The sequence below is a fragment of the Lampetra planeri genome, chromosome 36 (assembly GCF_965212315.1).
Source record: "Lampetra planeri chromosome 36, kcLamPlan1.2.h2, whole genome shotgun sequence".
Taxonomy (NCBI): Eukaryota; Metazoa; Chordata; class Hyperoartia; order Petromyzontiformes; family Petromyzontidae; genus Lampetra; species Lampetra planeri.
The window spans coordinates 9,819,169-9,845,477 of NC_136142.1; the positions used below are offsets into that span (position 1 = coordinate 9,819,169).

The following is a 26,309-nucleotide window of genomic DNA, read 5'->3' on the forward strand; positions in this document are numbered from 1 at the left end:
TCCCTACAACATACAACCACTACGCTACCGCTCCCTACAACACACACAACCACTACGCTACCGCTCCCTACAACATACAACCGCTACACTACCGCTCCCTACAACACACAACCACTACACTACCGCTGCCCACAATCCACACAACCACTACGCTACCGCTCCCCACAACACACACAACCACTACGCTACCGCTCCCCACAACACACACAACCACTACGCTACCGCTCCCCACAACACATACAACCACTACACTACCGCTCCCTACAACACACACAACCACTACGCTACCGCTCCCTACAACACACAAAACCACTACGCTACCGCTCCCTACAACATACAACCGCTACACTACCGCTCCCCACAACACACACAACCACTACGCTACCGCTCCCCACAACACACACAACCACTACGCTACCGCTCCCCACAACACACACAACCACTACGCTACCGCTCCCCACAACACACACAACCACTACGCTACCGCTCCCCACAACACACACAACCACTACACTACCGCTCCCTACAACATACAACCAATTCGCTACCGCTCCCTACAACACACAACCACTACACTACCGCTGCCCACAACACACAACCACTACACTACCGCTCCCCACAACACACAACCACTACGCTGCCCACAACACACACAACCACTACGCTACCGCTCCCCACAACACACACGGCACAACTGCACACACTCAGAACACCTCTCATCACGCGAAACGCGTTTGCCAATCATTGGACACGTGCAGGGTGTGAGGATGTTTTATTTGAAAGGAGACTGAATCTGAAAGGAGCTGCCGCTGGGCAGTAGTGGTTTGAGCAGAGGGCGGTAGCTGGGGGGGGTTGGGGTGGGTGTTGGTGGGGCAGGGGGGGGATGGTGATCTCAGGGATGGGCTATGGGCGACACTGCTTCGGTTGCGAGGAGGCTTTAGCATGGCCAGGGTCGACCGGCTTTGATGTGAAGTCCCATGGCTCCCTTCCCTTGGCCAGCCCCCCTCCCGTATCCCCTCCCAACCCAACCCCCACAACAGTACCACCCCACCCCCACACAGCTGTAGCTGTGGGGGACAGCAGGAGAGGTGGTGGGGTGTTGGGGGGGGGTAATTAGTACAGCATGTTACATACAGCTGTCCCTCTGCCTTGTGTGGTGGCTCTGCTGGGGGTAGCAAGCGGTGCCGGAGGAAGAGGGGCGATGAGGGGGGGGGTGGAGGTTGGAAGGAGTGGACGAGAGAAGTTGTAGTCGACGGCCGGTTGTTTAATTCCACACAATGGCCTCTGTCCTTTAGTTACCCGGTCGAGAGGGAGAGTGCCGGGCATGCTTTGGCGCGTTCAGTCGCGGCGTACGGGCACCACACCTCTCCTCGTTTCCCGGTCGGTCGTTGGATCGATCGGACTGCGTTGTTTTTATTACCTCTCGCCGAAATGAAACTTTTCTTTTACGCTTCAATGCGCACGGCCAGACTTGGCGCCGTCTCGGGAATGTGGATTATCTGTTTCCTTCCCTCCCGCGCTGGCGGAGATCCACGGCCGGGCTAAGACGCATCACGGCTAGAATCTGGATCCGTGGGCGATGGAACGGGACGCGTCCTGCGAGGGGAACGCCCGCCGAGGTGACGGAGCGAAGATGAGAGGGGGGCGTCGAGGCGCCGAGATGCTAACTCCCTCTCCCAGTCTGCAGGAGGGTCGTGGGTTCAATCCCGACACTGAGGCCTGCATCTAATGTACGGAGTTTGCATGTTCTCCCAGTGAGCGGTGGATATTTCTGGGGGTCCTCCGGGTTTTTCTCTCCACATTTAGTATCCACATCACGCCTTTACCTTCACCTTTATTGCAGCCTTGAACCCCTTTGGTTCTCGGGGCATCCTGCACCCCCATGGTGTGCGTGCACCCCAGGTTAAGAACCACTGCTTGAGAGTATTTGGCTGCTATACATTGCCGCACGATACGCCACTTCATCGAGCTGTCATTTGTGGCCAGGTCCCTTCTGAAAAAGAGCTTTACCTGGTGAAATATAAAATAGTTACGTTTTTAGTTTGCGTGCAGGATGGTCGGCGGTTTGTTGCATCGCAAGATGGATGGAGGCTGGCGGTGGTTTGGGAGGCCTTCATGTAGTGGTGGATAGACCATGATTATGAATTTTAACACTTCGTGTTTGCCCATGCATGAGCACAGTCTTCGGAAGTGAAAAGCCTTCCGGAGAAGTTTCATTATGATGACAATAACTATGATAACGAAGATGACGACGGTAATGCCGACGATGGCATTAACAATGATTACAATAGTCAAGATGATGATGACGACGATGATATCATTGTCGTCGTCATGACAATGACAATGATGATGGTGCGACGACCATGACTGCAACGATAATGACGGTGTCTATATCTCATCTCCCCCCCCCGCCCCCCACGCAGGGTGGTGAAAGAGGAGATATCTGACGACGCGGCACGCCTGCCCTGCTTCAACGGCCGCGTGGTGTCCTGGGTGAGTGCCCGTCTTCGTCGCGTCGCCCTGGGCTCTCCCAAGAGTGGAGGGTCATGCAGATGAACAGCTCTTGTTGTTGTGCCATTGTTGTTGTGTCGCATTCACCCAACCCGCACTGACCGTCGCGGCGAAGTATGGTCTAATAACCCCCGCGACCAGCAGTGGCCCTCATCCAGCAGTGGAGTGACAACGGAGGCTGCGGATGCACTTGAGGCTCGGTGAAGCCGGCACTACGGCACTTAGGATTTCAAAGGGTCGGTGTTAAACCCCCTGAGGCTCATAGAGAGACCTGTCAAAGCAACTGCCATTCACTCCCAGAGAGATGTTGCCCCAAGCAACCTACGCTCACCTTGATAGGGGGACTGTCTGCCTGTTGAAGACAACCTCCATTCACTCGCAAGGCGATGCTTGTTGACTTAAGTCTCCGTGACCTCCGTTACCACCGGGGGAAGTCTGCTCGAGGGCATCTCCACGACCGTCGAGATGCGGGCGTCAAAAGTAGCTCCTGTGTCGCTTCGGAGATATTCAAATTTCTAGTTTTGTTTTGTTCAACGAAGTTAGAGCTCAGGAGACCCGGGGATAGGCTCATTCGCACGAGTGACCTGGGGAGCATAATTCTGCTGTGCGTGTGCGTGCGTGTAAGCCCGGTTGTGTAGTTTAGCGGTGTCCTCTTCGAACGGACGGCGCTCGGAGTGTAGTGTGTAGTGCCCAACCGCGACGGTGTTAACCGGGGGGGGGGGCGGCCTGCCGGTTTGGAACCGCGAATCCCCAGCAACAAGCGGCTGAGCGCGCCACCGCTGGGGCCCAACGTCGCCTCTCCCCAATTCCGGCGCCGCTGTTCGCTCAAGCGGAGAGACCCCTGTTCATTTCTCCACGGGTTGTTTGTGTCTTGACCACTTCTACCGTTCGTTCGCACTAACCACCGCCACCCATCGCCACCCATTGCAGCCCCCAGTAGTAACATCCATCAAACCAACAGAATGTTTAAAAAAAAGTTAGATTTTTGGCTGTACAGACAGTCCCCGGGTTGCGGAAGGGTTAGGTTCCTGAGAACGATCTGTAACTCGAATTTTTTCCATATGTCGGGAAACTGCACCATTTCCCCCCAAAATCAACGATAAAACCCCAGAGCCGGAAATAGTTGTGCCTTTTCTGCCATCTTCTCTCAGTACTGCATCGTATGATTCTTTAATTTAATCAAATATCTACCCTAACGCTACCCCAATAATTAAACTAATGGAGCATATACTGTATCCAATTGTTTATGAATGCCACAAACATTTTATTGTTCATTATTAACAGGAAGCGGTTACTTCCCAATGTTCGTTTACCGTGCATTAGGCTAGGCCTAGGCTTCTCCGTTCCCTGTTGGCTAAGACCATGAGGCATGGAAGTGTAATTGTGTTTAAATAAAGTACGTACAGTTCACTCTTGATTTGAAGCTTTCGTGACTGCAGGAATCCATACTTCTTGGTTCTTTCGGTGAAGTTAGAAATAAAATAAAATAAAACAAATCACGAAGTTTCGATTGCAACACAAGCAATCTTCATCAGGTGAGGCAACCACAGCAAGACAAAATATCTACTAGGTTTGTTCATGAAGCCATCCAGATATATAAACATAGATATAGCTTAAACCGAGAAGATGGATACAAATTGAGCAATCATTGGAAGGATGTTATTAACCGGGCAAAAACCTTAACTGTTTATGGTTGTTTCCATCATATCTGCCGGGTATTAGTCTATTTTTCCGAGTTAATTTCCCCCCCCCCCCGCATCCCCAGCTTTCCCACCTTTCCCAGTCTCCCACTTCCAGCCCTGCCCACTTCCCCCCTCCACCTTCACGTCCTCTCTCCCTCTAGAGCTCACGCAGCGCCCCCCTCTCCCCCCCCCCTCTCTCTCCCCCCTTGCTCCTCCCCCTTCTTACCTATATGTCCTCTTGCCACGGCAGCTCTCTCGCCCTCTTCAGCAATTTTTTTGTTGTTGCTGTGGTTGTCCCACCTGATGAAGATTGCTTGTATTGCAATCAAAACGTCGTGATTTATTTTATTTCTAACTGCGTGACTTTACCGAAAGAACCAAAGAGTATACATACAGTTCATAACTCATGAAATAAACTTGAACTTAAGAAAACTAACAATAGTTCTAAGCATACAAAACAAACAATTAAGTAATGCTACAAAAGGAAAAGAATTACGTAACTCGACAAACAATTCCATTGACCTTAATCCTGGTGAGGCTCGGTGAAGGTGGCGTTTCTCTGGAGCGAGGTGTAAGGTGGGCGGCTGCCTTACGCCTCGCTCCGCGGCATTCATCCGCAACCTCACCGCGATGCACTACTTTCGCTTACGTGACCAACACAAACATTTCCACGTGTTGACTTTTTTTCTTGAACAAGATTTATTATGGGAGCATTTCCATAAAGTCGGATTTCCGTAAGTCGGGTCTTCTCCAACCCGGGCACTTCCTGTACACAGTAACAAAGGCCCGAAGCAGAAAGTTGGGTCACAGAAAATAACCGGCCTCTACATGCCCTACGTGTTCCGATTCATAGTGGGGGGGGGGGAGACAGACAACCCGGGGAAGGGTGGGCTGGGAGGGAATTTACTTTCTCCTTTACATAGAAAACATCGTGGCGATAGATCACTCGCTTTTTATTTTCCAATGTAGGGAGAAAGTAAAAGGGGACCGGGGATTTGTTTAATATACGGGTGAGGAGGAGTCCCCCGGTTTGCATGGTGGGGGATGTGAGGGGGGGAGAGAGGAGTGTGGAGGGTAAGCCGGGGGGGGGGTTATCCCCCCCCCCCCAAATCAACAAGACATAAGAAGCGCGGACGGCACGATTTCCTCCCGCCGCGAGGCCGAGCATCACTCCCGTTGGGGCCCCGAGGGGGACTGATGTCAGCCCTCCCAGCGGGTCCCCATCTCCCCGGCCTTCTCATCTGGTTCGCTCATTTCAAGCACCGGAATGCTTTTTTGTTGTTGCTATTTTTCCCATCGGCGGTGGGTGGGCGGGCGGTTGAGAAAAGCCTGATGAGGCTGGTTGTTGTAATTGCCAGCGAAACGTCACGGTTGTCGGATTGTAAATGTCGTGGGTTAACGAATTGGCACGTTTTGTTCACGTGAACAACCTTACTGGATTGGCTGTGTGTGGGGCGGGTGGCGGGTTTAACGGGTTTAACGAGACAACATTTACATTTTCGCGATCTAATCCAAACAAATAAAAAAAATTTAGCACGGGTCATTTTCCCGTACACGCAGATATCGGGGCGGGAGAAATCGAGGCGCAACGTGAATGATGTGGGCGAAAACCACGAACCGTTCCGAGGTGACGGCATCATTATGATAATTTATTAATGATCTAAAGTCGCAAAGCGCCCTTAAACATTCGTTATCGGGGCCTGCTTATCGTCGTGACGGCCAGTAGTGGAAGTAGAGGGCGCTCGCTTTTGAAGGTCCTTTGGTGGTTACAAAGAGTTGCCGCTAGAACGAGTTGAGTTCTCGAGATTCATTTTGAGAAAAATCATAATAATTGATCTACACCTTGGCGGAGGGGCACGTTTAGCCGAGACAGCATCTCGGCTGAGTCCCAAGACGACGCGTCGTTCAAGAGGGTCCTGCCAAGTTTTTCGCAGTCAGGGGCTGGGGTGGGTGGTGGGGGATGTTGCTTTCCACTTGATCCCATGTGAACACGAACACGCACACGCTCACTCTGCAGAATATGGTTAAGTACGTACAAACATATCGACTCTCCGCTCTCACTCACTTTCGCTCACACGCTGACTCTGCAGAACATGGGAAGAACGTTCAAACATACAGACTTCACTCACTCTCGCTCACGTTCATACTCTGCAGAACATGGTTAAGGGCGTACAAACTCTGCAACGACAGTCATAAATCGTACCCGGGCAGCGTAATTTCATTCACTTTGGGAATGTTCAGCCAATAGCAGTGACATTGCTCGGCGTTTTCGTTTCCGCTGGTTCTCTATGGAGCTGGGGGCGGAGGAGGAGGAGGTGGTGGGAGCGCTGCGTTGGTCGCCCTCTCACGATGACGACGCCTCGCACAGAAAGGGCGCCCCGCATACAACTGGGATGGATCTCGCCGGTGCCAGCGCCCCGGCAATTTAAAATGCTCTTTTGACGAACGCGTTTCGCGTTGTACGCCCGCTCGACACGCAACTTGACATCGCGTGCGAAGCGAAGCTTGGCGTGTGCGCGTGTGTCGAGACCGCGTGGGGTGTGGGCGGCCCGTCCATCGCGTGTATCTGCACGCGCGTCTGTGCGGGCATCGGCGCGTTTCCATGCGCACGCTTCCTTGCGTGCGTTATAATCCCCAACGAGGGCCCAAAGAGAACTATCAAACACCCTTGGTGTGCCGCGCGCGTGCTCACGTGCACGCACACACACACGCTAGTCAATATTAAACTTTGATCACGCTCGGACCGTGTCCATCAGTCGCAGGACGGCAGGGTGGCTGAGCGGCGGCTCGAAAATAGTCCCCCCCCCCATCCCCCCCCACCCCGCCCACCAGCTCGTCCACCTGAGCCCTTCTAGTTCCCAATTAGTGAGGCCGAGATGCTCGTCGCGGCGACGGCTTGGTGCCGTTTTTGCGGTGGCCTGTCTGGAAGCGGTGGGTGCCTGGCGAATGTTGAACATTAAATTGCGATTGCTGGGCACGGGGCACGGGGTCCGGAGCGCCAAGCGCGCTCGCAACGGACGGCCGCTGTCGTAGCTGTAACGGACAAGAAGTGTGCTTACGTGGTTCTCAAAAATTGAGCGAGGTTATTGTTTAAGAGCCTGGGGGGATTAAGGGGGGGGGCGACGGGAGGGGGAGGAATTGCAAAGTGGAGCGGTGTGAGGTATGGAGCCAAAGGAGATGTGTTTGTGACCTGTGGTGAGTGGGCGAGCAAGTGGGTGTGTGGGAGAATTAGTGAGCGAGTGGGTGAGTGGGTTCGTTGATGGGTGAGTGGGTTAGTTAATGGGTGAGGAGGTGAGTGGGTGAGTGTGTGGTTGAATTAGTGAGTGCGTTAGTGGGTGAGTGGGGTGGGTAGGAGAGTGGGTAGGTGAATTAGTGAGTGTCTGGGTGAATTGATGAGTGTCTGAGTGAGTTGGTGAGTGAGTGGGTGGGTAGGTGAATGCGTGGGTGAGTTTGTGGGTGAATTGGTGAGTGCCTGGGTGGGTAGGTGAGTAATTAGGTGAGTGTGTGGGTGAATTAGTGCACCTGGCCTGGCGCCGTGGTGACGTCACCGTCACTTCGTGGCGAATGGGGCGGGTATTGGTATTAGTGACTGGGTGAGTTGGTGAATACTTTTGTGGGTGGGTAGGGTGGGGAGCGGTAGTGTAGTGGATAGCGCGTTGCGCTATGAACCCAGTGAACTGGGTTCGATTCCCGCTCACTGCCAACATCAGTGACGATTAATTGAACCGGTTCTCGGCCTCCCCTAGGTCGCCTCAGCCTCAAATGAGTACCCGGTGCGGTGTGTAAACATCGCCACTGGGGAGACAAAGGCGGCCGGGCGTGGTGCTGGCCACCCACCCCCTCGTGTACCGTTCCGGCCTTCATAGGTGCTCGCTAAAAGCACTTGCCTCTACAGTCTGTTAAGGCTTTATGGGGGGATCTTTGGGTAGGTTGAGTGTGTGGGTGAGTGTGTGAGTGGGTGGGTGAGTGGGTAAATGAGTGGGTGAGAGAGTGAGTGAGTGGGTGAGGGGGTGAGTGAGTGGGTGAGTGAGTGGGTAGGTGAGTGACTGCGGTGGTAGTGGTGGTTGAGCCCTGTGTGCAGGATGAGACTGGCAAGTGGAGAAAATGTTGTATTTTAATAACTGTGTAGTTGGTCCACCCTGCCCCCCCCCCCCGAGTGACGCTACGACGGCGCTTAAGAGACGTGTGAGCTTGCGGTCGGGGGGCCGTGTGGCGCGCCCATGACGGTTAAAACACTCAGGGCGAGAGTGTGCAGGCTGTAATTATTTTAAGAGAGGATTACTGCTTGCAGGAAGGAAAGGCTGTGGGGGAGCCCTTTAACGGGTTTATGGTGGACGCCACTAGGGGCAGCGATGATGTCACCGCCTAAGGGATTGGCGCCCGGTAGTTCCATCGGAGATTACCGTATTCTCCGGACCGTGAGACACGCTTCCCCCAGTACGATAAAACGAGAGTTGAGCGGGTGTGCGTCGAATTATCCAGAACCGAACCAGGCGTTACGGGTTGATGGACTGCGATGACTGACAACAACAACCGCCTTTCGCCAATAAGCGGCGGTGACGTCACCATGGCGCTCGTGCCAGGCCATGTGCGCCAGTCGCAGGTCACAGGACAGACCCAGGTGTCATGACTGACATACCTACACGCACACACAAACACACGCATGCAGAACAAAGACCTTGACAAAGATCCCCTGTATAGCCTTAACAGACTGTTGGGGCAAGTGCTATTTGTGAGCACCTATGAAGCCCGGAACGGCACATGAGGTGGTGGGTGGCCAGCACCTCGCCTGGCCGCCGTTGTCTCCCCAGTGGCGATGTTTACACATCACACCAGGTACTCATTTGAGGCTGAGTCTACCTAGGGGAGGCCCAGGGCCGGTTCAGATAATCGTCATTGGCTGTGAACGGGAATCGAATGGAATACGAACTTGGGTCGCCGGGTTCGTAGCGCAGCGCGCTAACAGCTACACTACCACTCCCCACGTACCTACACACAGACGTACACACGCATTCAAAACTAAAACAAAGCTCTCCCGTGCAGCTTTTACCAGACTTGGGGCAAGTTCTGTGAGTGAGCGCCTAATGGAGGCCGGTACAGTACACCAAGGATGGAGGCCAGCACTACCCCTGGCTGCCTTTGTCTTCCCAGAGACGATGTTTACACACCGCATCAGGTTCTCATTTGAGGCTGAGGAGGCCCAGGAGCGGTTCAGATGTTCGTCACCGATGTTGGCTGTGAGCGGGTAATCGAATTCGGGTCGCCGAGTTCATCATAGCGCAGTGCGCTCATCGCTGCCCTGCCGCTCCCTGTCTTCGCACGCACACGCACACACAAACGCACCTTCTCCACGCATGCACGCACACACACGCGTGTGCATCGTCACACAGCGCACGTGCGGCCGGGGCTGAAGGTGCGGGCGGTAAAGTCCACCGCGGCTTCTGTTTGCACGTTCACACGACGGCGGACGGCGGCAGGAGGGCTGCGCGCGCGGTAATTAAGCGCGAGCGTGTTGACTCCTCGCACAAAGACCCTCGCGGTCATGCCCCTCACCCGCTCGGTGATCGCAAAGACAAAGATCCCCTGTGTAGGCTTCAACAGAGTGTCGGGGAAAGTGCTGTTCGCGAGTAGCACCCTCCTTAGGTCGGCACGGCACACGAGGGGGTGGGTGGCCTGCACTGCGCCCGGCCACCTTTGTCTCCCCAGTGGCGTTGATTACTATACACCGCACCGGGTACTAATGTCAGGCTGAGTCGACCTAGGGGATGCCCACGACCGGTTCAGATCATCGTCACCGGTGTTGGCCGTGAGCGGGTAATCGAACTCGGGTTGGCGGGTTCATCGTAGCGCAGTGCGCTAACCGCTGCACTGTCGCTCTCTATCTTTCCACACGCACGCGCGCACATGCACGCGTGGAGTCTCGCAATGCATTGATTAATATCGATCCCTAACCGCATGATCACACTCGCTGAGTTGTGCGATAAGAATCGATATTTTTCCGCGTGCTGCGCACCACGTCGTCTGTGGGCGGCGGACCGCCCGCGATGCGTGCCACCTCGCCAGGTGTCGCAAGCTCGGCAGGGTTGAGCCTGGACAATGGCTCGGAAGGGCGCCTCGACACGCTCAAAGGCTGCCACGGGGCTGCTTCGTAGGGCAGTGGAGTGCAGTACGACGGAATCCCGTTATTGTACTCTGCCGCCATGTCCACGCCTCAGCACTCCGACTTCACCGACCTGCGCTGACCGGCGCGGCGAAGTATGGTCCTACATCCCCCGCGACCCCGCACGGTGCCGGCAGTATCCCCATCCAGCGGTGGATTGGCACGAGGGGCGGCACGTGCACGTGTACTTGCCGTTTGCAACGTGTTGACGCCTCGCCACGTTCACTGCGACGTTGTACAAATCTCATCCTGGGTACATTCGGCGTCATCATTAGTACAGTTATCATGAAGCAAGGCCCTGCTGCTGCTGCTGCTGCACAGACAGTCTGCAGTAGTTTCACGATAGCGGATGATGTTGCCTTTGTGGCTTTACCCAATCGCTGTCGGGACAATTTATCAACACCCCCGGTGCAGGGGATCTGTTATAACCGGTGGCTCGTTCTCACCGCCTGTTGCAGAGGTTCGTGGTTGGAGTCCGACAAGCCGCCCTGGTGGTTACACCGTGGTGTGTGCGTTAACCATGAAATGCTACGTGCCGGAAGCTCTGCGGTGGATGTCAAAGGTCTCGTGACGGCGTTGGTAACGAAGTAGCAAGGCCGTTGTGCGCTGGCGTCACGGTTACAAAAAGTTACGCCGAAAGTCACGCTCGGCAACAACATCGCCCCCCCTCCCCCATTGTGAAACCGCTACAGACCGCGTCCGTGAAACGCAGTGGCGCCTCGCTCCGTGATGATCGCCTCGTTCCACACAGGGACAGCTGCCACTGAGGGTGCCCTATGCTAGACCACACAGCAGCAGCAGCATCTTCCCCTACAGTCAAACTACCGCAGACTGTGTCTGTGACACAGCGGCGCCTGCCTTCGTGATGACCGCCCCGCGCTCTTTTAACAAACGCACCACAATACCACGTGCACTCGATTACTACGACTACTGTTACATCACCAATCGACATCCCCTCGCTCACTCCTGCACAGACACTCAGACGCACGCACACTGCCACCCCCTCCACCACCACCCCCTTTCTTATTGTGCGGGAAGGCCAGGCCATATTTAATTTGCGTGACTTTTTTTCCCCCCCAGTGCCTCTGTTTTCTTGTTCAGCAACGTTGACACCACCGCTGGCGTTACGCGAAGGGCCGGTCGTGGTTTTGGCTCCTGAGGGCCCGTGTTGATGGCCCTAAGCCAGTGGTAACGCGGAGAATTCCTGGAGTTTGAGCAGCGGTGCTGGTAGTGCCAGGATGTCGCGAAGGCTTTTAATGTTGCACGTAATAATAATTTACATTTGTGAGGCGCGTTGCATCCAAGGATCCCAATGCGCCACCACTGTGTATGGAAAGCAGGGAATCGGACCGAGTTAGCAGCGTAAACCACCAAAACTATGGGGAAAAGGACATTAAAGAGGTGAGTTTTCAGCGCAGATTTTAAATAGCTCTGGAGCAGTGGTCCTTCACCTTTTCTGCAGCCTTGCACCCCTTTGGTTCTCAATCGTAAAAAAAAACTATCATGTTAAAACATTGCATAGGTTTGATGAAACTAAGTACTTGCGTGCCCGTGCTTAATTTGTGTTTCGATGATGTATCTTCTAAAAAAATCCGGCCATGTCTCGCTCCCCCACAAAGTGCATCTCGCACCCGCAGGCTAACAACCACTGCTCTAAAGATTTTGATGTATTATCAGAGGCAATGGGGGGTGATGTTGGAAAGTATCTTTGGCCAATTGGGCAACAGTTGGCGATTTTTTTCAAACGTGGAAAATTTTGGCCGTGATTCCGGCACGCACACGTGCCCATGGCCTGCTAGATTTGCAATGAACTTCTCGCTGGGGGGGGGGTGGTGGGAGGGATCTATTTTATGGTCGATATTAGCAACGGCAGTATTAATCGGTGAGGCCACTGGGGCTCAAACCGCGAACCTCTGTACAGCAAGCGGCGAATGCGGTAGCCGCTCTGCCACGTCACCCAGCGCACCAACTCGGACGCACAAAGAGGCACAAATCCCTCCCACCCTTGAAACCTTACGGACTGTCACCGGTACGGGGCACGAGTGGACAGAATCGTGTGCGAGTCATCTCCCGTTGCCGCAGTTTCACGCAACGCAGCTGCTGCTCGTTTACGGCTGAGTCGACCTGGACGCGGCGGTTGGTGGGAGGCACAGGGCAGGGTCTTGATATCACACACCACTTGATGTTGGTCGTGGTCAGGAATTGAACTCGGATCACCGGGTTTGTAGTGGAATGCGCCCGACTCTACGTCACCACTGACCCACACACAGGCCTGCATGTGCACACAGCAACGCCCGCCGCTCACCGCTAAGTGGCGGTGACGTCACCACGGTGCTTGTGCCAATCTAGGTGCACTTGGAGGCGGCGTGAAGTGTCGAAGGCTCGCTGGCAGGAGGTCACGGAGCAGAGCCCAGGGTGTCCCGTGGGTTGACTGAATGAGATGGCTGCCGCACATTCACCCGCTCGCTCGCAGTGACAAAATTAACGCACACAGACAAAACACACACACACATTTGAATAGAATGCAGTCCTCATTGGCCTCATAGATGGCCGTGTCTGACACACACAGAGTCGGCACTGCTGAACTTCGGCCGCTCCAGCCCACCACTGACCAGCATGGCGAAGCATGGTCAAGTAACGCCTCCCATCGCCCCCCCTCCCCGCGTGCCCATGACACCCACACAGTGTGGAGAGTCCTCTCATCCAGCAGTGGACTGTGCACGTGGAGGGCGCTGGTGGTCTCAGTCCAGCCACCGATCTTGTCTTCTTCTTCTTGTGTGATCAGCGACTGCACAACGAAAATCCATCATCATCGCCTTGAAGGTGGTTGCCACTTGGGTCGGCGAAGTGCCAGCTTGGAATTGCTCCGACAAACTCTTGGCACCTCCTCCGAGAAGCACGGTTGGCTATGTACGGTGCAAAAGAAGTTCATTATACGTACATACACACGTATGTACAAGCAAACTCGAGCCGTCTCCGACTGCCAACGACAGAACGGGCCCGCACAATGCCTGTGTCTTACTTCACCCACACACACACACCCCACCTTACACAAAGATCCCCCCGTGTAGCCTTTAATAGACCGTTGGGGCAAAGTGCTGTTAGCGAGCACCTATGAAGGCTGACACGGCGCACATTCCAGGGGGTGGTGTGGCCAGTATCGTGCGTGGCTGCCTTTGTCTCCCAAGTGCTGTTGTACACACAGCTCCAGGTAGTTATTTGAAGGCTGCGTCGACTTAGGAGAGGCCCACGACCCGTTGAGATTTTCCTAACTGATGTTGACGACTGTGAGTGTTAGCAATCTTAGGAAGAACGTAATCAACCAGGTAGGGTGTTGACTGTTATGTTAGCCGACTATCTGTGTTGTATTGCAACACAGATAGTCGGCTAACATTTGTACCTGATGACGATTGCTTGTGTTACAATCGAAACGTCGTATGCTATTATTTAATTTATTATGTTCTCTTTCTACGTGGCTTTACCGAAAGAACCAAAGAGTAATTCCTGCAGTCACGAAAGCTCCAAATCAAATTTGACTGTGAGTCGAGCTGGTGTTCACCGGGTTTTGTAATGCAGTGCGCTAATCATTGCGCCACCGCTCCACACACTCGCCCGTCCACCTGCTGTTAATCCTACCTCCACACCCACCCACACTCCAACCAACACACCTTCACTCCCACCTCCACATTCACATATCCGCACAGCCACAACGGCCGCCATTCGACACTAAGTGGTGGTTGTGTCACCATGGCACTTGTGCCAGGCTAGGTGCACCCTGAGGCCACATGAATATGAGGCAGGAGATCACGGGACAGACGAAGGCGTTGTGGGTTGACAAGACAGATAACTGGCAGATGCACCACCTGTGCTCCCCACTGTGCCAATCTTTTGCTGCGTTTTAGCCGCCCGGTACTCTGCTCATTGTTGTTGAGCATCACTGCTCTGCCCTCCACTGATGTTGGAGGGCAACTGCCTCCAATTGCCCAGTAGCGTTCTTCACGAGCCTCCTACCACTCCTCCCGCGCACGAGCCCACCCACCCTGATGAACCCTCCCACACCCCCCCCCCACACACCCCCCCCACACACTCTCCCTCTGTGGAATTGAGGAATGTACAGTGCACGTGTGTTAAAAAGGGATTTCTCTTCTGCGCCATGGCACGTGCAGCGTAGCAACTAGGAAAGGAGCTGCGAATTCTGCTTCTGCTATTGTCATCATCGTCGTCGTCGTCGCCGATGATAATAGCAGCGTCAGCGGTGTCACGATCATCAGCATCGCCGTTACTGCGGCCGCCGCTAAGGTGGTCATCGTCACCGTCATCAGCATTTCCATTGTCGCCATCGTCAACACCACCGCCGCCGACATCACGGTCGCTGCAACCACCAAGTTCATCACCACCATTATCGCCATCATCAGCATCATCACCACCACCCCTACCAGCATCACCAGCACTGCCACATTCATTACCGTCACCACCAGCACCGCCACCACCGACAAATCTGCTCCCACCCAATCGCCATCACCACAACCACTACCAACAATCACCACTGCCATCACCACCACCAGTGCTACCACCGCGTTCATCATCACCACCGCCACGTTCACTACCGCCACTGCCGCTATGCCGCCAAAGTCACCGACACCGACGCAACCAGCACGCTCATCACGATCACCACCGCCCATGGCGTCCACTAGCATCAGCACAATGGTGACCATCACAACTACCAACAGTATTGTGACCCCAACCATCACTAATACCGCCAGCACATGCTCATCATCATCACCACTTCCACCATGGCCACCATGAACAACAGCATGACAGTTTTGCCATCGCTTCACCACCACCACCAGCAGCATCCAACCCCACCACCTACCCAGCACCACCACATTCAACAACCACCAATCTCCAACCACTGCACACCATCACTACCATTACTCCAACCCACCACCACCTACCCACCCACCCAGTACCACCACCACTATTACTTCAACCTCACCACCACCTACCCACCCAACACCACCACCACCTTCTCACCCACGCAGCACCAACGCCACTATTACTTCAACCCCACCACCACCTACCCACCCACCCAGCATCACCACTGCTTAAACTCCACCACCATTTACCCGCCCACCCAGCACCGCCATTCCTCAAGCCCACCACCCGCCCACCCAGCACCACCATTCCTCAAGCCCACCACCCGCCCACCCAGCACCACCACCACTGCCCACCACCCCGGGCCTCGCTCTGCGTCTCCCAGGGGTCCCCCCCCGCGCTGCGCCCAGAGTCTGGCTGGCGCAGCCGGAGTGTCCCGGGGCACGGGAAGCGCCGCTGTTTACACAGCAGAGCGGGACCGCAGGACGGGGGGGGGGGCTGGGAGAGAGAGGAGGTGGAGGCTGGGAGAGGGAAGAGGTGGGCTGGGAGAGGGAGTGGGGGGGCTGGGAGGGGGAGGTGAGGGCTGGGAGAGGGAAGAGGGGGGCTGGGAGAGGAGGTGGGGGCTTGGATTGGGAGGTGGGGGCTGGGAGAGGGGTGGGGGCTGGGAGAGGGGTGTGGGCTGGGAGGGGGAGGTGGGGGCTGGGAGAGGGAAGAGGGGGGCTGGGAGAGGAGGTGGGGGCTGGAATTGGGAGGTACTGGCTGGGAGAGGGGGGTGGGGTGGGAGGGGACGAGAGGGGGCTGGGAGAGGGAGAAAAGAGGGGAGAGAGAGCGGTCTCCGTCCTATAGGTTTGTGGCGAGGAGGAGGATATTAAGGAGACGGAGCCACGGAGACTGGCGTAGTTTAAAGAAAACAACATTCGAGACGTTGCCTTGTGTGTGTACGTCTTTGTCTGGGTGTGTGCATGTCGTTGTGTGCGTGTGCCTGAATGTAATGTGCTCGCTCATGAACAGCCCTTGCCCGAATACTTTGTTGAAGGCTATACGGGGGATCTTTGTTTTTGTATGCGTGTTAATGTATATATGCATATACATCGAGGGTGTCCGAAAATGAATATGCCAATAAGAACGTTGAACAGTTATTTGAAATACTGACGTAATTTTTTTACATGAATACGTGTAATAGACTCATAAGTTTTAGTTTATTTAATTGGTTACGTTATTGATTATATATTCTCGAATGATCAATAAATCTCTACATGTCTTCCCATAATTCACTATGAGCAATCTGATTCGGCGTTCCAACTCTGAGAAATGTTTTTCCAACACAGCGGTTGGGATGGATGGCGACACAGCAGCGTCAACGACACAACGTTGGCGTTCTTCAAGGGCCACGGGTTTGCTAGTTCTAGATTTTATTTTTCAACCCCAGAGATAAAAAAATTATCTTAATGGTGTTGAGTCGAGTGAATGGGCAGACTTGTCATTGTATCAGAAAGTGCGGTTTCTCCTGATCAATAATCACAACAAACTAAAACGTATAAGTTTAGTGCGGATATTTACGTAAGTATCTTGAATAACAATAAACCTATTCAACTTCCTTTTTGGTATATACATTTTTGGGCACCCTGTATGTGCGTGTGTGGGTGTCTTCCTGCTTATATGACTCTGCGTGGGGAGCAGTATTGTAGCGGTTAGCGCACTACGCTACAAACCCGGCTTCCTGAGTTCGATTCCCGCTCAAGGCCACCAGTGACGATTATCTGAACCGGTCCTGGGCCTCCCCTAGATCGACTCAGCCTCAAATGAGTACCTGGCGCGGCGTGTAAACATCGCCATTAGGGAGACAAAAGTGGCCGAGCGATGTGCTTGCCACCCGCCCCCTCGTGTGCTGTGCCGGCCTTTGTAGGGGCTCGCTAACACCACTTTCCACAACAGTCTGTTACAGGCTACACGGGGGATCTTTCTCTTTGTACGACTGCGAGGCATCGTGGCCTCGGAGTGCACCTGGCCTGGCACAAAGCGCCGCGGTGACGTCACCGCCACTTAGTGGTGAATGGCGGCTGTTGCTGCTGCTGCTGTTGTTGTATCACTGTGCGTGGATGGGGGCACATTGAGCTCTGAACCCAGTGACCTGAATGTGATTCCCAGCCACGGCCATCATCAGTGGCAAGTGAAGTCTGAGCTGAGCCCGGGCCCTCCCATGGTGCTGTGTGTCTAGTAAAGATCGGCCCCGGGGAGACAAAGGCGGCCAGGCGGGGTGCTGGCCACCCACCCCCTCGTGTGCCATGTCGGCCGTCGTAGGTGCTATTCGCTAACAGCACTTTACCCAACAGTCTGTTAAGGCTACACTGGAGATCTTTGTCTTTGTTGTACATGCATATATATGTATGTGTGCGCGTGCAAAGCTGTGTGTGGTTAGCGAACTATGTTACCAACCCGGTGATTTGTGATTTGATGCCCGGCCAAAGGCTAACATCAGTGTCGCTTTTCATCTGGAGTACCCAAGAGTGGTCGTGGTTTGCGAGCATAAGCAAAAGGAGAGACGCGGTTGGATTTGTGCCTGTTTGGCGCTCATGGGGAGCAGTGGCGCAGCAGTTAGCGTGCTGCGCTACGAACCTCGCGACCCGAGTTGGGTTCTCGCTCACGGCCAATATCGGTGGGAAAAATTATTTTAACCGTCCTGGGCCTCCCCTAGGTCGACTCAACCTTTTACGAGTACCTGGTGCAGTGTGTAAAATATCAGCACTTTAGAGACAAAGGTTGACCGGGCGTTGTACTGGCCGCACCACCCCCTCATGTGCCTTCGGAGGTCCTCGCTCGCAGCACTTGCCCCAACAGCCTGCTTAGACTGTACGGGGGAACTGTGTCTTTGTGGTGCTCATCACTAGCCGTTAAACGAGGCAGTGATTCAGTCATTCAAATCCAAGCATTATTTGGTGATTCTGCTGCGGCTGCATTGGCAGTGGTGCACAAGCACAGCTGCTAACAAGACCACTCAACACATTTTCCATTAACACCATGTGGCTTTGAAGCAGCGGTTCTTCACCTTTACTGCAGCCTTTGCACCCCTTTGGTTCCCAATTGTAAAACAAAAATGTATAATGTTAATAAATACATAGGGTTTGATGAAACAAAGTAGCTGTTGTACTTGCGTGCCCTTACTAAATTTGTGTTTTCAATGATTTACCTTCTAAAACAAATCTGTCCACGTCTCGCACCCCCAGAAAGGGCATCTCGCATGCCCAGGGGGTGCGTGATGCACCCCAAGTTAAGAACCGATGCCTTAAAGGGAAAGTACGGTAATATATAACAGGAAACATTTTGGCCCGTGGACCTTCTTATTCATAGCGCATCATTGAACGACACCAATACACGCAGATGGTGATTCCTGGACGGAAAGCGTGCACAGGGGATAGTGTGACCCGTAGGATCGGGCCTCTCCCATCATGCCTCGCACAAAGGACGTCACGTGACACCACCGCCATTGCGTGTGGTAATCCGCACGGATACTATTTGTCTCAGGCACCCAGCGCGGAGAAATCTAAACCGTGAGACAGCAGGGAAAGGGGGACTGTGAAGAGCCGCGTGGCGGCTTCATCCTCTCTTAGTGAGAGAGCCGCGTGGCAGCTTCATCCTCTCTTAGGAATCGTCGTTGCGCTTACGGCCACCATTGCCTGCTGCCGCTTTTTGTTCTGGGAGGGATTCTTGTGAACGGGCGGTTTCCCGGCCACCACGCGGACAGCTTAGCCCCCGTTTACCACGACGTAGGCTTTCGCAACCAATATTGTCCATACTAGAGGGTTTTTATTTGGGTTAGATCACGTAAATATAAATGTGTCTTTGAACCCGCCGCCACCCGACGTAACAAACCTGTTGACGTGACAAACCTTATTAATTGGCTGTGTCGGGCGGTGGCGGGTTTAACGACACACTTATATTTACGTGACCAAACCAAAAAACAACCTCTCATGGAGCTTAGCCCCCGTGCACAGGAGACAATGGTTAGAATATTGATTATTATAACAATGGCTCACCAACTCGAACCAATTGTGATTCTTAAATAATACAAGATTTTTAGGTTAGATCGCGTAATTATATAAATGTGTCGTTAAACCCGCCACCACCCAACACAGCCAATTAGTAAGGTTTGTCACGTAAACGGAACGTGCCAATTCATCACTAGTACAGCACACCAGTGTGTTGGGAGAGTAAAGCCTCAATATTTACAATCTGAGTACGACGTTTCGCCAGTAATTACAACCAGCTTCATCAGGCGACAGCCAGATTTGATTCTTATGCTCACCGTGTACATAGAGGTGTACAGATAAACAGATGCCATTGTGGAATCTCGTCACCCCCTCAGAAAGTCCTTGTGTGCGTGCGTGCGCGCGTCGGCTGGTGTTGGGAGCGAGTCGCGTCGCAGTTGACGACGAAGGGAAGATCGCGCAAGTGGAAGCGAGGAAAACAACGCGGGAGTTACTACCGAAACTTTATTCCATCGTGTATTGATGAGCAAACTACCCCAGTGTCCTCGTTCACGGTCACTGCCAGGACAGATCGAAGCGCAGCGGGCACGGATCACACGGTTATGACTCTCAAGGGTACCCAACGAGTCGCCCCAAGGTAATGACGGAGCTGTGATAACTGGGCTTAACGCAATTTACCAACACCTCCGTGTGCTAATTATGGATAAAGGTAGAGGTGCAGCCCTGCAGTGTTTTGCTCGAGGAGTGACACTGCTGGCGTAGGAACCTCCATGAGAGAGGGGCGCTCTTCTACGCTGGTATTGGGCCTACTCTTCTACTGTCGTGCACGATTTACTCAACTCGATTGCATCGTGACATTTCTAACTGGGTTTTATAAGTAGCTTCCCTGGCATCCACCGATGATCAGTTGGATATTTGTATATTTGGGTTTTATTGTCTTGTGATTGGGGTTTTACTGGTGTGGTCAGTGTTTTTTGTTTCAAGTTATACGTCGACTGTATAGTGCTTTGAGATTACCAGTTTGAAAGGCGCTTTATAAAACTGATTTTATTATTATCATCAACATCATCGTCATTCTCGTATGGAATCTTGTCCAGGAATCATGACACTTTCACGTTTCCCGGTCAAGTTAAAATCTAGCGGTGGAGAGATGTTAATTCCCTCGCCTGGTATACAGGAGGTCGTGGGTTCGATCCCGACCCTGACGCCTGCATGTTCTCTCCGTGGTCACGTGGATTTTTCTCCAGGTCCTCCGGTTTTTCCCTCCACATCTATAAATACAAATTTAGATTATTTGGCTGCTATATATTTCCACGTGATAAGCCACTTAATTGTGGCCAAGGTCACTTCTGAAAAACACCTGTATAGCTTGGTGGGGCCTTGCCTGGTAAAATAATTAAAAAGTGTATTAGTTTAGATTCGTGTGTGCAGCTGAAGGATGTAAAGATAGTTGCAAGGCCACACTGCCTCCACGCCCCCCCTTCCCCCGTTGTTGCGCGTGTGCGACATGCCGGCCTTAAACAGCTGTTCGCTAACCGGCGCTGCGGCTCGGTGGGGGGGCGACGCGGCGGCAAGTGTTTGTACGGTGGGGCGACGTGGCGGCAAGTGTTTGTACGGTGGGGGGCGGGGGGGCCGTGCGGCCGGCGTTGTGTGCAGAAGAAGGCAGCTGTTGCCATTAGCGGGCTTCCCTCCCCTGAGAACCCGTAGCACCTGGGACTGTCCCGTGACCTCCCGCCCCCCCAGTCTCCTCTGATATATACACACACAGCGTGGCGGTGATTAGGTGTCCCCTACTGCACGTCTCTCCCGCCACAATTCTGAACGTGTGTACGTATGTTGAACTTATTTTGCGCCGTACGTTAGCCAACCGTGCTCCTCGGAGGTGCCGAATAAGGACAGCAAACTAAAAACAAAAAGCGGTTGTAAAGAAATTACTCTTCAATCTACACTTAAAAGTGCATCGATCCCAGTGGCTGCCTTGTATTGGAAGAAAGAGCGAGCGGCGTTTCAGACGGCCGCAGAAGCGAATCTTAAGGCGCGCGCTGCGGTGACCACCGTCTTTGTACGATGACCACCCGAAAGCCGCTGCTGCGAGGATGAGAACGTGCACCTCCCTTGCTGTCACTTCCCGTATATCTCTTCCGATTACATCTCTCTCCCCTATCTCAATCCCTTCCGTGGAGCGGCCAAGCCGCCACCGACTGCAGACGACCCGTCGAAACCCCTCCCTCCCAGCTCGTCGCGAAAGGCTCGCGACACAGATGAGAGCCCCTCTGAGTCCGTTGTTATCGTGTTGATGGGATGGGGGGGGACGAGACCAAGCCTCCCCTCCTTCCTATTTACACGTAGCTGTGACAATGCGTAGATTAATTAGTTGATTAGTAACAATGCAAACAAGACTACATAGCACAAAGAGAGTTCAGTTTGTAATTGCAGCTCTGAATAATTAAGCAAATTGTCATGGCATGTGGAGGTGGGTGCTGGATTTACCCCCCACCTCCTGCTCCCAATGTTTAATGAGTTGCTGCTCAGCCCTGCAGCTCATTATGTACGTATGTACTGTGTGTGAGTTGAACTTTTTTTGCACCGTACGTAGCCAACCTTGCCAATCGGAGGTGCAAGAAAATCCACGCATCAGAGCCCCGGTCTGCGTCTGTGCACACAAACACGCGTTCTCGTATCCCAGCAGCTTCTACTGCCCCCCCCCCCGCCATGTACTTTGGGCGGCGTTGTGTCCGTTGCTTCGACTCTGCCGATGAGGCCCAGAAAGATGGAATCCGCTCGGGGAGTGTGTTTGCTGGAAAAGATGCTTGTCGTGGATAATATTGAGGGTGGTGCCATGAGGTAGGCCCGGTGGACTCGAACACGTGGTGATGCAAAACCGGCTACCACGGGATGCTCTGCACCAACGCATAATGAGGACGCGTGCCGCGATATTTCCACGGGGAGCCCTCGAGTTGCCAGATTTTAATTCAGCGGCACGTTACCCCCGGAATATCCCTCTTCTTAACAAAAGGCCGTTATTTCTATTTCTTTTTTTAAACAACACAACTAATTCGCAGCCCGAATTGCTATCCCAGTGGAATAAATGACGTCACGCACCTGGGGGGGGGGGGGGGGCGGCGGTATTCACCATAAAATACTACGGGCCGTCTGCTTCGTAGTGGACGTCGCGTTGGTCCTGTGACCGTCAAATCACTGCGTTTGCCGGCGTTCCGCGGTCCAAGTTTGGAAGAAATGTAAAAAAAACCCAGCAAATCCCCTCGATTTGGATCACACACAACATCAATCGCCTCTCTCCCTCACTCCTGGCAGACCAATGGCCACTTGCAGGCCAGGTGCTATGTACCTCGTGCCGCACGGGGACAGCTGCCACTGGGGGGTGCCCTTGGAATGTTTGAGGTGCGATGTAAAAGCATTTTTTGAGTTGGAATATCAATATTGTTATTAATGCTCATAAGAGGGCAAATGCGTGGTTGGAAAGCGTAACAATGTCCAGGCTTACACGCGATGATTGCACCTCGTGTTTGTTAACTACCTTGCCTTGTATACAGGAGGTCGTGGGTTCGATCCCGAACCTACTGCCTGCTGTTTATTTGGAGTTTGCTGTGTCTCTTTCCCCATGGTCACGTGGATTTTACTCTGGGTCCTCTGGTTTTTTTCCTCCACATTTAGAATCAACATCACGCGTTTAGATTATTTGGCTGCTTTAAATTTCTACGTGACGATAAGCCACTATTATTAATGCTCATAAGAGGGCAGATGCGTCCAGGCGTACGCGCAATGATTGCACCTCGTGTATTTTTTGTTAACTACCTCGCCTGGTATACCGGCGTCGTGGGTTCGATCCCAACCCTGACGCCTGCTGCTGTTTATTTGGATTCTGCATGTTTTCCCCGTGGTTGCGTCGATTCTTCTCCGGGTCCTCTGGTTTTTCCCTCCACATTTAGAATCAACGTCACGTGTTTAAGAGTATTTGGCTGCTATAAATGTCCACGTGAGCCACTTCGTTGAGCTATGATTTGTGATAGCCAGGTTCGCTACGTAATAGGTCAGTAAAAAAAATTGTGTAGTTTTTTTTGTTTTTGTTTTAAAATCGTCAAACCTCGTGAATGAACTGCTTGCCTTGTGCTCATCAGCTGGTGGCCGCCGACCCCTCGGAGACCGGCTCGCAGTGCTCGGAGCCCAAGGCGGAGCTGCCCCCGCCGCTGGAGCGGACAGGCGGTATAGGAGACTCGCGGCCACCCTCCTTCCAGTAAGACCCCCACCTGGGACACCGCGTCCACTATACACTCTCGCTGTTAGGCTGAGGAGCTTAATCATTCCGCTCACGTAGTCTAGACCGGTGGTTTCTCAACCAGGGGGGTGTGTGTTACGCAAGGTGATTTATAAACATGCGAAATTATATTGTACGTGAAAGGCATTGGTGAGCGATCGCGTATTAATCTAACTACGATAACATTTTTAAACCATTTGGAAACCTACAATGATATAGAAGACCTTTCTAAACTCATTGATCGTAAGCAATGTTGGTTTCCAAGAGCAACCAGCGAGCGCTGGCAAATGACATCACGCACGCAGAGCGTCTGTTGACATTTTTTTATTCGCTTGCAGTTACTAACTTGTTAGGATGATTCCTCTCAAGATGGACAAAATGTTGATGTTCATTATTTGTACATTTATTTTCTCAGGACCATGTTGGGTCAGGCCAAGGGGGTTACTCGTTTGAATTAAAATTCAACAAGGGGAAGTGCAGCAGTAGCAAAATAAGGTTAAGAACCACCGCTCCAGGCTATACCAGCAACCCAGAAAATATTCATCTGTATTCAGCGACTGAATTAAGCCTATGCGTGAGACTGCATCTCTTCGTGAGTCTACGGGGTCTCGATAAGATCGTGTCTCTTGTGTGAGTTTATGTAAGTCTTTTATGGGTGTCTGTGGGTCTCTGTGTCAGCCAGTGGGTGTCTCTGTGAGACGAGGGCTTAATTTCAGCCAGGTCTGTTCATGTCTGTGACATATTTCCACACTCGGCACACCACATTCAGTATACCTTTTGCAGTAAGCTGTGGATGCTCGTCACATGCCACTTACTCCGGTCTACGATCAACCCTTTTAAACATTTCTGCACCCAGCACACCACATCCACCGTACCTCTCAACTTCATCATTATTGTTATCTTCACCATGATTATTATCATCATCATCATCATCGTCGCCAAAATCTGTTGTGGTGCTGGCCACACCACCCTCCTGCGTTCCGTGCCAGCTTTCACAGGCGCTCACCAACACCCAACAGCCCGTTAAAGGGGTACACGGCACATCTCAGTTCTTGTTTGCATGTCTCAGCCCCAACCCCGCCGGCAGCCAGGAAAGCCTGGACCAGGCCACAGACACGGAGTCGGTGCTGTCGGCGCGGAGCGAGAGACGGTCGCGGAGAGACCGGGATCCTCGGCATGAGCACACAGGTGCGCGTGAATCTCGCATCTCGAGCCGTCCTGCCAATTCCCGCCCCCCCTCCCCACCACGTCACCGACACCACTGCATTCATTCAGAACTGCCGGATTATTCCGAGCAGGGATGGACGGACGGATCGTTGGAGGATGCTCCGACATGAGCAGCCGCCGCCCACCGCCACCCTCCTCCACCCTGTCACTGGGGGTCACTCGGGCGGGGTCACGCTGGTGGTCACGCTCAACAGCTGCTCCACCAACCCCCCGCCTCCACCGTGCTGCTCTGGCCCGCGTGCGCCTGCAGGCTCAGAGCGGCCTCGTGGGACGCCGCAGCAGGCGCAGGATTAGCGGCAGCGTCGGATGGCGGCGCCTTTCCTGCTCAGGGTGACAGCGTTGCTGCATTAGCTCCGTCCGCCCGTCCGTATCTCTGTCTTTGTCCGGGTTGGTGAAGGCGGGGGGGCGTAGACGCAGAAATGTACAAGCACAGAACAACGGTGGGGGGGGGGGGGTTTCGCTGCACTGCACTTTGAAGGTAACTCTGCGATATCCGCTTCCGTGGGCTGAACACGAATTGGGGGGGGGGGGGGGGGGGGCTCGTGGTGCTCTGCGAGTTTTCTGAATGGATCCATCTCACGACGCGAAGCTGATTGCACAATTGGGATGAAAATCTGGAGAAAACGAAAACAGGTTTTAAGATAACGCACACCGCAGCCAATATTGCAAGAGATCTTTTGGTTAGGCCACGTAACGATTTGGAAACAATCCGTGTCATTGAGACCCTCCGATGTTTGGCCGTGTCGGGTGGTGGAGGGCCTTTACAACACAAATTAATGCCAGATCATCGTGGCCTAACTTAAAACAACCAGGATTATCGTCGTCATCTTTGACATTGTCATCGATGACATTGTTGATGTTTTCACCACAGGACCGAGGCCGAATGGGCTGGTGAAGCCCGTGCCAGGCCGGCCGCTGCACGCGCCGCAGCACCCTCACCACGCCCCCCCTCACCATGCAGTGGCGGCTCCCCACCACCACCACCACCACGCGGCGCCAGCGGCGCCTCACCAGCACGCGTACGACGCGTCGAGCGTGGTGAGCAGCGAGCTGGAGGAGACTAGCGCTTTCGACTCGGAGGAGGACGAGGACGACGACAACGCCAGCCGGTGAGCGACGCCCGGGAGGGGCCCCGCTCGCCCCAGCACGCATGCACACACGCACCGCAACGTTGGGCCGACGTTGGCGTGCGGGGCCGTGACCGATGACATTGGCACGACGTAACGCGTTTTGCTCGGCCGGCCAATCGCTGTTGTTCGTCAACTCTGCCGGATGTCTTCGGTTCCACTGAACAATTTACTCCCGCCGTCCTTTTTTGCACTCTTTTATCCAATACAACGTGGGTGGTGCTGTTTTCTGCCACGGTGGTGAGATGTTAACTCCCTCGCCTGGTATAGAAGTCGTGGGTTCGATCCCCGATCCTGACGCCTGCTGTATATTTGGTGTTTGCATGTCTCCCCGTGGTCGCGAGGATATTTCTCCGGTTCCCCTGGTTTTCACGTCCGCATTTAGAACGTCACGCATTTAGAGTATTTGGCTGCTATACATTTCCATGTGATGAGCCACTTCGTTGGGCTGTCATTTGTGATAGC

At 53.6% G+C, this 26,309-nt stretch overlaps 1 protein-coding gene across 1 annotated transcript in view; it reads left to right on the top strand.

The window, feature by feature from the left end:
* LOC144730785 (segment polarity protein dishevelled homolog DVL-3-like) overlaps positions 1 to 26,309 on the top strand; it is a 66,934-nt gene that overhangs the window by 16,285 nt on the left and 24,340 nt on the right. Inside the window, 4 exon segments of the mRNA XM_078611533.1 lie at positions 2,424 to 2,493; positions 23,354 to 23,469; positions 24,560 to 24,678; positions 25,589 to 25,826. Coding sequence (XP_078467659.1) covers positions 2,424 to 2,493; positions 23,354 to 23,469; positions 24,560 to 24,678; positions 25,589 to 25,826 — 543 coding nt within the window.